The 18,861-nt window shown below is 39.2% G+C and overlaps 1 protein-coding gene across 1 annotated transcript in view; it reads right to left on the bottom strand.

Annotated features, from left to right (window-relative positions):
* Positions 1–1,052: 1,052 nt before the first annotated feature.
* CNTNAP4 (contactin associated protein family member 4) overlaps positions 1,053–18,861 on the bottom strand; it is a 222,398-nt gene continuing 204,589 nt past the window's right edge. The window contains exons 20-24 of the mRNA XM_010967398.3: positions 18,124–18,257; positions 17,186–17,273; positions 7,036–7,254; positions 6,611–6,682; positions 1,053–3,405 (exon numbers count right to left, since the gene is read on the bottom strand). Of these exons, the coding sequence (XP_010965700.2) occupies positions 3,212–3,405; positions 6,611–6,682; positions 7,036–7,254; positions 17,186–17,273; positions 18,124–18,257 (707 nt within the window). The 3' untranslated portion in view covers positions 1,053–3,211. The remainder of the gene's footprint in view (positions 3,406–6,610; positions 6,683–7,035; positions 7,255–17,185; positions 17,274–18,123; positions 18,258–18,861) is intronic.

Consider the following 18,861-nt stretch of genomic DNA (forward strand, 5'->3'; position numbering starts at 1 on the left):
AAAAGATCTAGAACTATAGGTCATTCTGGACAAAGAGGATACCACGAGCCTTCAAATTTTCTATACCACTGAATAACTATCAACACGCCAGGTCTTGAAAACACTAATGATCAACAAAATGTGGAGTGAAAATGAAATTCTAGTCACAGCTTCACCACTTACACACTACTACATGTCCCCTTGGGAACAGAACCTCATAGATCTGTGTCTTGGACATTGCATCTGTAAAACTGAGCTGTGCACTCTAAGCAATTTATCAGTGATTACACGATGGACTGTGTGGTGAGGTTTTGTTACAGATGAAAGGGAACCCCATCTAATGACAGATAATTTGGAATGCTTCCCTTCTCTGGGGTTAGTGGTCTGGTTGCTTCTTCTTCTCATTGTTGTTTTTAACTTATCCTCTAAAGAATTTATTAAATGTGTTTTAAAGAGCAACATTTGGGAAAGGATTTTTAAAAACAGACATGTTTCCTAGAGTGGACAGGAGTCATTTCAGTAGCATAGCTTCTACAGAAATTAAGGTATCATATCCCACGCATGACCCCCCCCACTTCACTTGCCGCACTAAGTCCACTTTATTTGCATATTGCATATAGGAATTTAGTGAGACTTGGGAAAATCAGTTTTGTCAAAAAGAGAATGTTAACTATACACTGTTTTCATTTGAAATCACCAAATGTTTAAACTTTCTATTACAGCAGAGTGTGCTCTATTCTCCCCTAAAACCCTGTGAATTTATATAGTGCTCCCTGGCCAAGTTCTCTGCCGAAGTAAAAGGACGTCAGCCAATTTAAGCATATAATAACTTTTCAGTAAACAGTCACTAACAGTCAAATCTTTGTTCTCCAGCAAAATGTAAAACCTAGTTTAACTTCCTTTACCTTGTTATAATCAATAAACATCTTTCTATTTTTTTCTTTCATCTCTGAGTCCACGTAAAAGGAAAAATACATTATACATGCAGCTTTTGTTAACAGTTCAGAATAATCATGGGAGGTATCAAAAGGTTTAAAAAAACACACACACCAGTAAAGAAGGCATACATCGACACATCTTTTTACTGTTTTGAGAAAAAAAGGTCCAGTATAATTCCCTCATTTTAAATTTTTATACAACATTTCAAAATATATTCTGCATTTTACTTCAAAAATGCATTTTATTAAGAAAAGAAGAAGGAACAGATTACAAATCAGGGAGTGAAAGTTCTAGCATACAACGTGCCGGCGTGCTTTGATGGCACCGCGCTGCAGGTCCCAGCAGTGCGGCCCGCAGTGCGACCTACACACCCGTCTGCCTTCTGCTCCCACTGGGGTAACTCTGCTGCTGAATGACAAGAACGCCTCTAAAAGATTCGGGGCTGTTACGCTGTCTGTATTCAGCTTTTCATCAAATGGAAACTACTACCATTTCTCTGTACAATCCTCTGAGAGCTACCACAAGCCTTTCAATGAAGAACAAAATGCCATTTATCCACAGAGGTCCTTCATAAACTACTGTTAACTCATATCCTTAAGATTCACATTTACAGAAACATCAAAATGGAGATAGCGCTTTGGGGAAAGACAGGCAGGTTTTGTAAAGAGAGTTAAGAGGGAAAATAAGGAGAAAGTATGTTTAACGTACATGTTTTCAAGTGGTTCTGGTGTGGACAAACCAAGGAATCCGGTTTTCCCTCAGCAGACGCCTGGAAAGCGGGAGTGTTAATGCCGAAGTGCGCTTATTATTGAACTGACTTGTTTGTGGACTTTAAATATAGCCAAATGCAAGCATCGTGTTTACATGGCCGCAAAGATAACTATCACAACAGGTTCATAAAGTTACTAACTTTATGAATTACCAGTGTTCTCTGATCTTCTGGTATGTATCTACCCCCTAATCAGAATGTACTAGTTAGTAAGTTACATTGATTTGGGTACTTTTTGAAAAATTTACCCCATCATTGTAAATGAGAAGCAACTAGAATGACAGACTTAGAATAGGATCTATAATATGTCATTACCCCTTAAGATGAGCATTCTTCAATAACTACTGGTTTTGCAAAAAGGGGACGTGACTGCAGCTTACATTTCAAAAAGTATGTCCTGGAGGTGAGTGCACAGCAAAATAAACGCCCAAAGAGGGGATGTAGTTTAGAGTGGGGAACAGAGCGCCACACTTCAAATTAGTCTTTTTTTCACTCCGTAAGAAGATGCTCCATGGAATATAGTCAAGGGAGATTAAAGGAAAGTTGGTGATAAACTTTAGAAAAACAGAATTACAAACCTGTAAAGAAAGCTGACATAGGTTTGGGGAAAATATTCTCAGAAGTATACTTCATTTGAGATATTACAGTTGTAAATAAAAATAATTCTTTGCAGTGTTCAGAATTGTGTTTTTTACACCAACAAGTTTAGTTGCAAACATTTCACATTCTTTGGGAAACTGGCATTACCTGGGGTCTTAACTGCTGCCAGTACCGAGCCATGATAGCAAACTAAACAGAAAAACATTTCAAAGACAAGACATCATATACTGATGACCAATGCACTTTCTGATGCTGTCACATATGAGTTTTATGGTCAGAGCTGGAGTCTGACACTCAAAACCTAATGTTTTCAAAATCATTAAGAAGAGTCAAATAGAAAAAGAGCAATACAAACAAACCAGTGACAACAAAACATCTTTCGAGACTAGTGATAAATTGTATTGAATGCAACACAGAGAAAGGCAAAGGGGGTTGTATACTTTTGGCCACTTAAGATGCAAACACCAGCCAAATGGGATCTTAGAAGCATTTCCAGGTCTGTGAACAACACCAGGGGGACACGAAAGCAAACACAGCGTATGTTCTCAAATAAAGCAAGGTCATTATAGTTCAATTTTGATTTTTACCTCTAACAAAACTTACGTATCACGTGTTTGAGAGACCAGTGCTACAGTTTTCACATTGAAAAGCTGTAGTTATCAAGCGAATTAAATTTCCGTTTTAGATCGTATCAGGACAGTTAGAAATCAGCAGCAATATCTCACTCCTTGGTATACAGAGTGACTGCTAGGGGGAGTATGTCACCGGAGGAGGCTCCCTGGCCACCTCGAGTCTGACATGGCAACGTGGCAGGGCTGCAACCCCACTGCCCATACATTCAGTGAAGGAACGTCTTTTTGTCTGTTGAGCGCCCTGGCGATTAAATCGGACTGCTGGAATTATAAGGTAAATCATCGCTGCCAATCAGAAGAAGTACTCTTTCTGATTTTCACCGACTGTATTTTGTATCTTAAGCTCACTTTTCAAAACAGCCTCAGCACTGTCCACATTCTCTGACCTTTTTGCCTCATTTCTCTGGTACAACCTTTTCTGCTGGTAAATGCGAACAGCGATGGCAGCGATGCACAGCAAGATAAAGATCACAACAGCGATCAGACCTGGGGAGGGAAGAGAGAGGAAATACAAAATCAGAATTGTTCAGATGGAACCTGTGTGGACTTCACTGTGTAACAAGGCATAATGAAACTATTTTCTCCTGAAATCAAGCATCTAGTGTATACAACTAGAAATATTGAAACCTCAGGTATTTCTGGACCAAAACATGGTGCGTTTACTTGAGTTCTTCTATCAGTCCTGTGGGTTCACCTTCATTTATTCTGAATGCATATACAGGGCTTATTTAGTGTCTTTACATATACAATATATTAATAACACAAGCCATTACCTACATGTCTCTAAGACCATCTGGTTACTTCAGATTAATATCTAGACAAATTTTAATTATTTTTGAAATTATAGAGCAGTAGTGACATCATAAAATAATTAAATGTTTTTAATGCTTACATCTGCTGACATTTTATTCAAGTTAATTATCAATAATCTGTCATATTGCTAAATAGCAGGCACAGGTTATATGAATGATCTTGACTAATGAAATGTGGATATTGATAATATAGATTAGATTAGGTTGACAGGAGGAACACCGATTTTCTGAAACATCTTATTGTAAACGAAAAATTTAAATACCGCAACTCTTAGTGCAAATGCTGATCAATCCTGGCATTATGTTAGTTCAGTCATCTTCAAAGTGTGATCTCTGAATCCCGGGTGGTTCCCTGGACACAGGATCACAAATATTCATGATAATTCCAAGATCCTTTTTTAATTATGTTGACATAGCCACTGAGAGTACAAAACAAGATCAGGCAAAATTCCTGATACCTTCATGAACCGAGGCAAGGCCACCCAACCCGAAAAGTGGTCTTTGAATTCATAAAGTAGAAAGCAGGCATTGCACAGCCAGAGTGTCATTTAAGAAGACTGTCCTTGATGAAGCACTAAAAATTACTCACTTAATCAAATCATGACCTTCGGCCGTAAGTCTTTTGAACATTTGGGGTGATGAAGTGGAAGTATGTATAACGCACTTTGAGTGCATCCCCAAGTGTGACAGCTGTCTCCAGGAAGAACACTCGTGTGAACGTCTGAGTTGAGTTGTGAGCCGAACTAGTTGCTTTTTGCTTTATAGAACACTGTTTTTATTTGAAAGAACACCTGACAGACAAACTATGGTTGTCTTAACGTGGATATCTGGCAGATATTTTCTCTAAAACGAAGTAAACCTGTCACTTCAAGAAAAACAACTGACGGCGTACGATGCCAACGATAAAAGCCAAGCTTTCAAATGAAAAACAGAATTTGGAAAACTGTTGTCTGTCACCCAGAATTTGAGAGTTCTCTTACGCTTAGACTTCTGGGATGAAATCAGTGGAGGTATTACTGTAGCATTTTCAGACAGAAACAGGAATAATGAAAACAACCTGGATGGAGTCTTATACTGTAAAATGAGGACTTTCCATTCTAGTTTAAATTAGGTGTAAACAACTCTAATGAATCTAGCTAAAGGCAAAACTTCAAAGGTCCTCACCGGTCACAATGGATTCCAGAGCACATGATTTGATGGGCAGATTCGCCCCAGCCAATCACAGTATTGCCAGGGGCTAAGCTGACTTTTGGCTGGGTCAGCCTTCTGAGAGGCAGAGCAATTCCTTTCTGAGAGGTCTAACATAAATCTGGTAACTAAATTCTGTACTGTACTTGAAATCTGAAGAATTTACTAATGGATATGACTTTTTTGTTGTTGGTCATATTAATAAAGAATATTTAAATCAGAATACCCATTTGTTTTTTATATACTTTGCTTCTCATCTTGGAAAAGTAATCAGCTGAGTTGCTATAAATACTACTCTTGTCTGGTTATAGGCCTCTAATTGAAAGAAAGAAACCCTGGACAACTTCAGTGTGGGAAGCTGATGAAGCAGTTACATTCAGTGAGCAGGCTACTGCTTCCCAGGCAGGACATCCTGACAGTCGGAATCACGGATGGATGCTCAAACTAGTTTGCTCCATGTATGTGATTCATCTCTTTTAAGTTGGGGAAGGTGTTAGATCAGGGTTTGTTATGTCCAGGAAAAACCTTGATCTAACCTGTTATATCAAAAAAAAAAAAAAGAAGAAGAAGAAGAAGAAGAAGGAGGAAGAGGAGGAAGAGGAGGAGGAGGAGGGGAGGGGGAGGAGGGGGAGGAGGAGAAGAAGAAGAAGAAAGGAAAAAAGATCATCTAAATGAAATACAGCCAACTACTACATTCTACGACGTTGCCATCCAAAGACCTGTGTGAATGTGTTTTTACGAGGAAATTATGCAGCCTTCTTTCTGTCTAAATCTGACCACCCTGGAGAGTTCCTGAGTAGCAAAACTTCCATTTTGTCTTTCTCTGCTCTGGGCTTCTGAGTCAAATGAGAACTTCACAGGTGACCTCTAACTTGCGTCCATTCTAGAATAACACCAAATGACTTACCAACACACCTCTTCCTTACTCTGTAAATCTTGCCAAAATCTTTGCCCAAAGTGACAATATTCTAAAGATTAAGTACTTGTTCCACATTCTTAAGACCATTAATCAGGAAGAAAAAGGTTTATTTAGGGGGCTGATTTTGAATAAATTATGTCTCAGAGAATATGCTGTTTCACTGCCAGGAAGATATACTTTAAAATTTTTTGTATTAATTTTGCAATTTAAAATAAGTATAAGCCACTTTTAATTCATTAGCCTAGTATATGACAAAAATGCAAATAAAACTGTACTCTTCACTGAGGGGAGCATCTAAACCATGGAAATATCCACCTTATTAAGTATTAAGACAACATTAACTAAATGCTTCTAATGTTAATCCCAGGTTTTCCTACTTCTTACATGAACCCTTCCAGAAGCAGTGATACGTGCAAGAAGCCAATGAAGATGCTAATTCCTCAGATACAGTCAGAGCACCCTAGGGAATGGGGATGGCCATTGATAGCTGAACGATATTCACTGGTACGCAGTTTAATCACTATTCTTTGAGTGTGATGTTTCATTGAAATTGTCAACTATTTACACTGAAAATCTCCAAGGAAGCTGGGAATTCAGGATGACTATAAGATAATCCAGTACAAATAATAAACCACCTCCACTGACCTCAGTTTCCCCTGCCTAACTCTTCGAATATGTGTAGATTCTTCATAGTTTCTATGATGCTAAATATTCACCATCGTTAGTAACGATACTAAGTACCAAAGAGGAGCTCATCCATGCTTTCTATTACCTCCAATCACCGCAGAGTCACTTCTGATTGTATTAGTGAGGGGTTCTCTGTCATCTCTTGTCCCAGAATGATCTGCAGTTAAAGGCCAAAAAAAGAAAAAGGAAGGGTGGGAGGTGAGAGGTGATATAGGCAAGTAAAAAATAAAAGAAATTATGAAAAATTCATTCACATTTTGAACCAGAACAGAATTATGGAGTTCAGTGCAGATTGTCTGTAATCTGAAACTTAAGTCATGGCCCCCATGCAATGGTCCACATGAGTAAAGAACTGAGACTCTAGGAAAGAAATCAGAAAGGAAACTGAAAGTTAAACAAAGCCAATTTTAAGAAACCATCTCAAGAACACAGCGTCACAACATCAGAAGATTTTAATATCCAGTGGACAAGCTGTGTTCGAGTCTGGGCAAAGGAAGAGTCAACAGTCACCTGCAAAGGAGTGTGTCCTCTCCCTTGATGTGGCATCAGTGCCAGCCTGGGCCACACAGCTGGACTCCGTAACATGTCCTGAGACGGTGATAGGGGCTGGGCGGCTGGGGTGCAGAGCGGCCTTCAGCGGGGCCACGTGGCTGAGCTGCACCGCAGAGAGACAGCCCAGGAAGCCCTGCGCGCCGGCCAGCGCCGTGTCCTGGTCTACATCGCTGTGTTCTGTGAAGCCCAAGAAACACCGCAATACTGATGACAGTGAATGTGCACACAGGAAGGCCACAAATGGGATATTCCAAGTCTTGATAATGCAACAGCCATACATCATAGCTAATAAATCCCTTTTTCTTTTGTCTTTATTAAAAGGGCTCCATTAAGTCTCTCCACAACTACTGGTGAGACATCCCAGGTTAATGAAGGCAAGTTTTTCAGTATGGCTAATTAAATACATTGAGAGTCCTCTGGACATGATTAAAGCCTCTACAAGAATTGGTCAGATAATGAAATGATCAGGGTTCATGTGGCTGTCATCATGTTAGAGGCTATACCTCAAAGTTTTTAGGGATGCTCTCTGATTATTCACATACAGCAGTGAAAACTTTCACACCTCACTCCCTTTTCTCCCTGTTTCACCGTCCACCAGTCACTCAGAAATATGTGTGCCCTCTATGGACAGAGAACCCCTCCCCGTATTTTAATGAGTGTTTAGTTAGCGGGGGACTATTGTGGAACAGAGACTGGTTTGAATGTCAAAACATGAATTCATAATTTGACAGTGAAGAATATATTTCATGCTTGGCGAGCACGAAATCTAAACAAGGGGAACTAACTGTAGAGTTTTCAAGTCCAAGTGGTCTCAAACTGAGATGCACCCATCCGCCCAATAGGATCAGAAAACAGCAAGACTGCGCTCCCCTCCACTGCACACACGTGGACACCAACATTTGTATTCTGGTCTCTCTTTCAAAACATAATATAATAGATATGAAGTATTTACTGAATGCTTATTATACGGTAGGCGCTATTCTAAGGGATTTGCACATTTGCGTTTAAACCTGACAGGAGCCACAAGCATCCGATTCCAGTTGCACAGACAGTCAGTCCCTTTAGGTCCAGAATTTTAGTGCTTTGCCTGAGGTTACTCAACTCTTGGCATCATGTACTGGACTCCAGGCCTGTCTGACTCCAAATCATAAGCTTCGTTCTGTTTATGAGCCACTTTCTGATTGACACATTCTTTCCTTTACTCTGCTTATATCTTCTGTGGTGCATTTTTTAACTTTAAAAATTTTTTTGGCTTGAGAGTTATTCTTGAAATAACGCTGGGCAACTCAGTTCTGGTTGAGACTGTCTTGTTATATCAGTATTTTGAAGAACACTTCCTTTTGCTCCATTTTCATTCACATTTTATCCCTTTTAATAAAAATACTGATTATAGACGTTCAGCATCATGAATATCACTATGAAAAAAATCTGGAAATGAGAGCGATTATGTCACTTTCCCTCTGTGCTGTGGGATATGGTATTTAGACCCAGGTGTCTAGCTCTGGAGGCCGTGTTCTTGCCATCAGGCTGCCCTGCCTCTCTGCACAAAGAGCCCTGAGAGGTACCGCTCTGCTGCTCACCTGCAAGACTGTAAACCCCTTGAGCGGACAGGGGACCCTCGACATACAGCATCACGACGTTACATGTGAGGCACTTCATCAATATGTATAAACCAAAGAACTAACTCAGTCCCCCTACACAGGAGTCGCTCATTTGAATAGATGTACATTCAAACAAACCTATTTTTAGAAAAGACTGCATTCTTGTTTTGGAGTGTTTTGGTTTGCTTTGTTTTTTACTTTAACAAGAAATAAAAAGGAATACACTTAAATAGTGACATAATCAGGACAGTGCTTTTTGTATTTCTTCTGCAAGGTTAAAATCTTAAATAAAATTTCTATAGACCTTTAAAAAAATCTTTCCTTTTGAATGAAGAAAAAATGTAAATAGCTAAAATTCACTTCTCTGGTAAAGATCTGGTAAGAGGCAATTTTTAAAAACCCTACCCCTCCAAACTGAAAATATTTGCCTATTATCAAGTATTGTAGAAAAAAACATTCAACTCTAAAATTTTAAATGGTCAGTCAATCAATATTTGTTTTAAGAGCTAAATTATACAGGAAACATGTTCCCTGCTGTTCAAGCATCTTACATTCTAACAGGGGAGACAGACAATAAACATGAAATGGGAACGGATGAAAATTCTGAAGAGTGATAATGCTATGAAAGAACAAATCAGAAAATGTGATGGAGTGTATCTGGAACAGAGATTTCTCTTGATGAATTAGGTGATTTTTAGTGTGTCTATTTTCAGGATGACTCTGCAGGGCCCTGTTTGTCTATGGAAATTACTCCAGCATCTTCTGGTTCTACTACTTGTTTCTCAAATTTTGCAGGATTCCCTGTGACTTAGGAATTTTTTTATCAGATTGTACCTAGGTGTGTGTCTTCTCTCATCTATTTTGCACAGAACAGGGAGGGTGGGCTCTTTTGATCCGCAGACACCAGGTTTTTCTTTAGCTTAGAAAACTTCATATATTGTTTGTGCAACTATTGTTTCACTTTCGTCCTCTTTATCCTTGTGGGCTGTGGAGTATTCACGGAGGGTCTCCTCTGCATGTTCCCTAACCGATTTTAATTTCCCTCCTGGCTCCTGTCTTTTAGGACTTGTTTCTGTGGGCGTCAAGAGCTCCATTCACTTGCTCCTCCCAGGGATGATTTCAAGTATCCACAAAGATCATCCTTTTTCAGTCCGGAAAAATCATACTTTCAGTCCTTGAGGTCTTTTTGTTGCTTTGCTAGGATTTCCTTAAGGTGCTTTTACTAAGCTTCATTCAGGATGGGATGGGGTCTGTCTCCTTGGATAGCTTAATTCTGGTTGTTTTGGTTTCTCTCTCATTTGATTGCTGGTGAATCTTCTCAAGGGCAGGGTTGTTTTTCTCACCCGCTAGTGGACTCTCAGGCCCTGCCTTCCTTAGGTGGCTGACCCCCGGAGAAGGAAGACAGAGTAGCCATCCATGTAAGTGAGGCTGCAGGCCACTCACCCTCCCAGCCTCAGGATAGAGTAGGACTTGGCCCAAATTTCAGGATTCAGGAAATCCTCCCATTTCAGGTCATTCTCTCCTTGGCAAGGAGGGAACACAGGAGCATTAAGGTTTTCAATGCTGCTCGTCCTCCCCGGGGCCCAGGGGTCTCTGTGAGCCAAGTGTCTCCCAGGATTCCCACAATCCAGGGTCTCCCCAGAGAGTCTTCCAGGCTGGTCCCCAGACTCTCTTCCAACTAGAAGCAGGGAGTCTCACAATACTTTCTCACAATACTAGCAGCTTTCAGAACCCCTGCCTGCTGGGCTGGACCATCAACTCCTTGTTTCTGGAGAGTCAACAGGTTGGAATTAGGATCTGGAGAGAAAGGGAACTATGCAACTTTGCAGCCGTCTTCCTAGAACTGAGTCCAAACGAAATTAACAGCTATATGAAGGTGCTCAAAAACAACACGTAGCATCGGGTATCTGCATTGGCAACCATGCTTATAAAGCCAGTGACAAAAACATTTATCTTGGGAGGGTATATATAGCCCAGTGGTAGAGCACGTGCTTAGCATCCATGAGGTCCTGGGTTCAGTCCCCAGTATCGCCATTAAAATAAATAAATAAATAAACCTAATTACCTACCCCTCAAAACAAAAAAACAAACAAAAAAACCCCCAAAACCCACCACCACCACCAACAAATATTTATCTTTCCTATTATCTGATTGCTGAAATGCCAACAACATGTACAGGTTAGAACAGGGGAGATGGAGGAACTGAAGACAACTGCTTCCTACTTCACTGAAATCCTGATAAGACAATTATGTTTGGGATGTTTCTGGCATAAAAGTCCTTCACGAACTCATGTTTTGAGGGTGTTCTTGCTTATCAATAAACTAGCCTCAACTGTATTTTCCAACCAAGGGAACGACTTCTGCTCTTGTAAAGAAGAACTCTTCTACAAAAAGCTCTAAAAGAAAATAGAGCACTAAAGGGTTAAAATTTGTATGAAGTGACTTTCTGTTACCCAGAGAGAGGACTGTTCTGGACAGGGTATGAAGTAAATGAAGAACAATTAAAATAGGAGATGCTTCATGAAACTTCCTGTGGCTGTCTGAACACCACCACCACAAAACAAGCCGAAGTAGTTTGGCCACACCTACGAAGAAAGGGCCAGCTTACAAAAAAAAAAAAAAGGATCTCAATATATTTAATCCACAAAGATAAAGAAAGCTTGTGGGAAAACGGTGCAATGAATCAGAGGAGCAGGGCCAAAACCCAACAGGACATTTTTACCATCATCATACTCAACAAGGATCCCACAACAACCGAAGGCAGTGGAAGTGAGACGGCAAAGCAGACAGCAAATACTGTGTGGACAGAGGAGCAGTTTTTCATAAAAGGTACTTATTTGCCAACCAAGCCTACAGCGCTGAGATATGACCTTGAAAACCTGATGAACGTGAACGCTATTTATAGTGAGGCACCTCGGGTCACCCGTGCTTCTCTTTCGCTTTCAGCGTGACCTATCTCATCTGAAGTGTCATATGGCTGGATGTTTGCAAAATCACAGTGTCCCTAAGTGACCGAATTAAACTTACTTATGTACCCTTTGGGTCAGAAGCAGGTTTTACATAAAATATCTGTGAGACTGAAGACTGTTTTTAAAGCTCCCCTCAGGGGATGCAGTAGACATCCTTCCCGCTCGGACCATGCGCTTTACTTACACGTGGCCCAGATCTCCACTGCAGAAATCTCAGTTACTTCCTGGCTCTGCAGCATCAGAAGAGATAAATGATCCCCATGTGCCACTGCCTTGAAATATACCAAAGCTACTGCTCAGGATGCGTGAAAACATCTTCAGGCTTTTAGAAAACGCTTCTAACATAAAAAACAATCTATAAACAGAACTCAGAACTTAATCCAATGAGTCTGAGATAAACAAAGCAAACATAATGCATATTAACTCTGGAAGAATATGAAACCAGTTTATCTGATGCCACCTGGTTTTTCTCATGACCACCATGACGTGCCAAGCAATTTCTGCTGTCAGTGTTCTTGTACCACTACCTGTCTGACATAAAAAAGTAATAAATAGTCATTGTCAACTTCGCTCAGCCTTTGAACGGTGATTTTCTGTCATTTTGCAAGAGAGTAAATTATATCATTATTCAAAACAGGGGCACAGTTTGCTATGAGAGGTTTTATGCAATTTCAAGAGTATGTAATAACTTTAATTGAGATTTTTTTTCTTTCATGTGGTCGAATTGTGACCCAATAAAAGCTGAATAAATTAGTCAACAACTTTACACCTGCATATTTCCTTTGATTAATTACACTGTAAAGAGATCTCTTTTTATATAATTTTTGAGTAAAGAGGTCTCTTAAAGGAATGGATTGAGGAATCATTCACTTTGGCCTCAGTACTTAATACATTTTGAACATACTTAACAAAGAAATGACATGAGACTGACTGCCTCTTTGGAAGGAAGAACAGAAAGGGAGGATCTGCTTTCTCTCTGTCCTCCAGGACTCATTTCTACACATGAGGATGAACCCCAGGAACAATTTTAGCTCCAATCATTGTTAACAAGCATTACTAGCAGCTATTGAGCAAGGAGGATAATTTATAGGTAACAATATTGAATTGTATTATGATGACATGGAAACCATCTCTAACCCTCTGTTACACTTACCAGACAGAACTAGCAGAATTCGAATTTCACTGCCCTGGTTCAGATCAGTCCTATCAGTCATCACTAGGCTGGTCTGTCCAGGATCTCTCTGCGGTGGCTGTGCCCACTCTCCACCCCAAAGGTCCCGCCAATTCCAGCCTCTTTCTCTCTCTCTCTTCCATCAATGCTTGTTCTTTAAATTCACTCACACAAGGGTGTAAGTCCCTGATCATGGCTTTACTTTTCACTTATTCCCAGAGCAGGAACATTTTAAAGCACATCAGTAATTAAAGAAATAAACAGTTGCATTCTCCCTTTTATTTTAAAAAATTATTCGAGCTTTATCATTGTATGAGGGTTCTAGATTCTGGCAGCTGATTAATTTGGAATTTGTGACTTGATTGTATCATTTGGTATTTTCTGAGGTGGAAGGAGAGCTGTTTTATTATGTGTGACTGCCAAATGGAAGTGATGAGGGGGACATCCTAGTCAGAGGAGGGTACCTGCCCATCCCCACGGGAGCACGTACTTGTGATAATACGTGCCTCTGACAAATTCTGAATGTCCACCTCATCATTTGCTCTCTAAGTAAAATCAGCTTACAGTATGTTTCAGCATCATGAGTGTTCTTTGGTTTTGGAACATGACACTTCTGACCCACGCTCATGTACCACGATGAGGAGAAAGGGGTTTTTAAGTTTCTAGGTGAGGCCAGTTCAGAATGATATAGCTGACTCTCTGGAAACCATTAAAGCTTCCACAAGGATGAAGTCATGTCAAGCACTGAAGATCATCTGTGACAATTTAATTGTGAAAATAGTAAAAGAAATCAACCTGATGAATAAAAAAAAAAGACTTCAAGGAGATTCCTTATTCTTCTTTATCTAAACTGAACTCCTCTTTTAAAGTGTGCTTTTAAAATAATCTCTCCACTATTTTAAGAGATGTTTTACAGGATATTTACAAAATTCCAGTGCCTGTAGGTTACCTAACTGACTTTTTCCCCTCACCTCTGGGTGTTGAAGTGAGTTTCATATACAGGATTCCTGACACATTGAGACTGTTCTCAAAGCTCTTCATGGGAGACTGGGTAGGTGTCCTTTCCTAGCTGACTACAGACTTTACTTCCCTCTGGCCTCCATCTCCCCGCAGTCAGCTGAGTGCACTTCTGGGGGCCTCAGAAGAGAAGAGTGATCACGAACGGTCATCAGTCACCTCTAATGCACAAAAACTACTTCTCAAAACAAGTGAAAATAACCGTCCAGCTTTTGCTCAAATAAATCATAAAACTATTCAAGATATTCAGATATGAGTATGAAAAGCAAATTTATTGTACTGTATTGATATCGGAGTATCTGAACTGAGTTGCTGGGCTAAAACCATGATCTTCCCACCACCACCCCCAACTACTAATGACTCTTACTGCCAAAGTTATTGAGTCCTTAAATATTTCAAGTGTAATAGGGAATTAGAGATGGCCTCCGTATCATCATTGTACAGCTTCACATTATTTCTAAAATTTACCCTCCTTTTCAGTATCTCCTAGTAACACTGGGTTAATAGTCACAATAATCCAAAATTACCCCCTATGATTCTTCCTAAGTTTAAGAAATGAGTACTGGAGAAAGGTGGGGTGGGGGGAAGAATTTCCTACATTTCTGGATTTCCATCTAAAATGGCAGTGGATGGTCAAATCCTTAAGCCTTTGGTTGAAAACGTAGGCAAATACAACTCCAAAAAAAACTGGTCAATGTTTATTTTCTGCTCCCTTAAAAGAAATATTCAGAAATTATAAAGTGATACAAGTATTTCAATTTATTTTAATTTGGAGGGTACTGTTTTATTTAAAGCAACAAAGGGGACATTATACTCAATGAGATACCCAGGAACATTCTGTATAATGATCATCTGTATGTAATGACCATCCACTATCCATAAGTTCTGTGAGGGCAGATGCAATGTTGCTTTGCTGAGTGGCATTCTCTGGGTAAAATACATGCTAAATGAATAAGTGAGCCAAATGGCCTTACAAAAATGAAAAACATAGTTGATAACTGGGGGGCTATGAGAATGTGTCCTGCAGACCTGCAACTAGATGAGAGTAACTGACCAAGGGCCTCAGCTGCTGGGCCCTGAAATCCATCTTTATACTTGGGCCAAGGCCTTACTTCCCAGTGGCCGTTCCCAGCCAATGGCTCATCACAGCAGGGACTCTAAGGCAGACCTGTCCTTGGGACACACGGGACTCCTCAGATTCAGGGCCTCCCCAAAGACTGCGTAACCTTTCCTGACTGCACAGAAGTCTAGGATACATCTGTCTAACTTTCCCTCCCTCTCTCCTTCATCTCAAGGCAGAGGTGCATGGCCATCTGATGGCTCTGGCAGTCTTGGCCCCATCTCTCCCCAGTTCTCTTTCACAAGCGTCCCCTTAATAAAACCCTCACGTAGTTAATTTTGTCTTGGCAAAGGCTTCTTGGAGGACCCCGACCAACTTGATAAAAAATTTTAAGACTGAGCAACTCTCTGGAAAATTAACAGCTCCATTTTAGTACTTATTTTACTATAAATTAACATACCATATTACAATATCATAATACACTACATAACATTTTATTATAAATTCATACACCACACCAAATGATCATAATTATCAGTCTTCTTATAATTACAAATGATTTGGATGTAGCATCAGTTGGTCAAGATCCACACCTTCGGTGCATGCCAAGTAAGTTCTCACTGATACTCCTAGGAGAATGAATTGATTCGACCGTAAAGTTCATTGCTGAATTTGAACTTTAGTATTACTTCTCAGCATGAGTGACATGCATTTTCATAATACGCTATTCTTGAATAAAAACATTAATATCTTTAATTCTTTGCTAATCTCTCCTATTCATTACAAAAAGGAGACAAATATTTATATAATGAATGTTGTTATTCTACTTTTTGATTAATATGATCCTCCTTGTAGAATGCAGATCAGTTTCCCAATTGTTTAATAATTTACATAACATATTTCTATTCACACAAAATATTCTCATCAGTAACTGGCATTAAATTTGAAAATGTTATTTCTTCGAACATATGATTTTATCAACATTATGCATAATTGTTAGAATTTTCTATCTTGTGTTTTACATTTTTATGCAATGCCTCATCTCAGACCCTGCTAGACTGAGGAACTCTTGAGATAAGGATTTGTTATGATTATTTGATTTTTTACTACTGTAGTTTAATTTATATAATTTACACCGTGAAACTCACTTGGAATTTTCCAGTTAAGCTTCCAAATACCTAAATAGTACTTTGTACATATTTTTATGTCCACTATAGCATACTGAAAGAACACTGCAATTAATATCTCCCCTGTTTCTTTCAAGAGCAAGAACACACAACACTGGTGCTTATCTTGTAGTACTAGAAAGCCAATAAATATTTATAAACTTAACTATTAACCTTCTCAAAGGCCAATATTTTAATCAGTCACTTAATCAAAAATTCTCAAGATTCTGAGGTTACATACAGGGAATACAAGAAATGATTCATCAAGGTACAAGTAACTGAAAGGTCAAAAAAGAAAAGATTCCACTTACTATCTTGGACAAAATATTCCAGGTTAGTGTCAAATATCAAAGTAGGAAAACTCCAGAGTACAGGACATCCCCCACCCCCACTTTTATAACTAAAAAGAAAATCCCTTTTAAAATTCACTGCCCATCTTTCTATTTAGTTAGTCCTTGTTGGCAAGTATTTTAAAAAATGATACATATTTTGATGTTAAAATGGTAAGAGTATGTTTCTACTTTGATGCTATTATCAGAAGTAACTGGTGGCTAGAAATGAGGATGATAAGATGTGGGGTGGTAAGTCCCAAGTTCTAGCAGGAGTGGCCAGCCACTAACAACGTCTCAACAAGACAGACGGGATCCAGACCATTACCTAAAGCATGTTCACTCGTTAGCAGAAAATAAATTGCTTTCTCCTTCCTTCTCTTCGAGACCTAATCTTAGTTTTATTCTTAGATGATGGTTTGTGTATCTGGCAGCTGACTGATACACAGTCTGTAATTTCTACCTTTATTATCCTATATTTTTGAAGTGTGAGAGCAATATCATGTTTCATTATGCTGGACTGAGGCGTGGCAGAGAGCAGTGTGGTATTACTATCAAAGGAGAATGCTTGCTTCTCTTGTAGAAGTCCTTACTCAATGATTACACACACCTCCAGGAAAGTACAGTTTCTGCCTTGATTATCATGCCCTTCAGAACCGCAGTAAGGCAAGAGAGCCTTTCATTCACCTTTCAGCGTGATGAATTTGTATGTGGGGGGGATGTGTGTTTGGAACATGACTCTCTGATCCATGTGTATGCAACACTATTAAGGGAAAGGTCTCTCCTTTTACTTACCTAGAATCCGGCCCAGAACAAGAGATCTGACCGCACTGAATTCTGTACCTGATGCCAGGTGGACTTGTCTCCTCGCATTCTCGTCAATCTACGATTGTTACATGAGGTGCCAACACCACAACGGATGGCAATGTTGACAAGAGGACAGGAAGCGAAAGGAGGACAAAAGAAAATGATAAAACAGGCAATTGTTAATATGGCCCCAGAGGTTTAGAAAAACCAAATGTAGAGTTTAGCCATCTACAAAGGTGAGTACGATTTTCTGTACTATTTCTGTGGTACCCCCAGATACCACTGCACCCCACCTTCTAGCCCTTTACCTCACTTTATTTTTCTCCACTGTGTAAAAAGTCCGAAATTGGGAAAACCAACAAAAAGATACAAGTTATTTTCATCTTGATATTTTTACTTAGCTGGCTATTTTTACTTGAGTAATCCAGCTAAGAAATTTTCTTCTATGTAGAGAGCTGAAACATTAGTGCTTTCTTCAAAAGCTGGCAGAATGAATAATTCCACTTTCTCTGCTGTAGTTCACATCATTTAAAAAATTTATTCTGGTATTGCAGTCATTAATTTCTGTGCTAGAATCACAGCCACATTCATACCCATCTGAAATAAGCTGGTTGCATGAGAGTAGCCATGGTCCCACCATGCTACTCTGCACTAGGATAAACTAACTAAAAGCATTTCCCTCCTGATCAAAGTAAAACAAATAGAAAAGTTTGGCATTTTAATGTATAAATACTAATAACATATTGGACAGAATCTTACTGCTTAAAAATACTGAGCACATTTGATGGTCTGTCTATGATCTGGGCTTGAGCGGCATTGAAAGGATGTCTTTGTTTCATCCACTCATTATCAAATTCCTGCTGCAGGTCCCTCCTGCTGGGGAGTCATAACTGTAACCACTGCTTGTGCTGCATGTTCTCTGTTACCTCCACAAACACCACTGCTTCTTCTCTGCGGATCTTTACGTGGTGAAGCTGCCCATCCGCCATGTTTTTGAAATCGAAGTTAACAACATCGGGTTCTTGATAAGTGTTTAGCTTGTACCTGATCTGCAGACTCCCTGAAGTAAGGGGGAAAGTTACATTTTAGTTAAAATTGTATTTTAAAAACTACTTTTAAAAACTCAGAGTCCTTTTTCTATTGTTTATTAATTTCTTGGGAAAATTTTACAATAGTTCATTTGGATCTACCCTTTCAGCTTAATTCCTAGAAGTCAGTTTCCTTGTGAAAGTGCACTGTTTTCAAAATCAAGACCAGACACGCTGCTAATAAGCAGGCTCTTTCCCGCAAATTAAATATTTATTTGTCAAATATGTGACTAAGTACACGCAAATCTTTGTAGTAGCCTCTAACATAAAAAAAAAAAAAATTTAGTACATTATGAAATGCCAAACTATTGTAGAATATCGCAGTAACATTCTGTTTCTGTAATCTTATCTTTCAAAAAAACCGTATCTACCATTTCTGAAATGCAACTGATTAATGGAATTATTATAAGCAAATATAGTTTCACTAAAGATGAGAAATAATTCCCAGTGGTCACAGTCATAGAGTTTGGAATGAAATTAGGGTAAAATGAATAGTTTTAAGCCAAACTTACTATTAGAATTAATGCCACTCACTTAATTGTCTGCAAAGATGTCAAAAATTTACTTCACAGGATG

This window comes from Camelus bactrianus, chromosome 9 (genome assembly GCF_048773025.1).
Source record: "Camelus bactrianus isolate YW-2024 breed Bactrian camel chromosome 9, ASM4877302v1, whole genome shotgun sequence".
NCBI lineage: Eukaryota > Metazoa > Chordata > Mammalia > Artiodactyla > Camelidae > Camelus > Camelus bactrianus.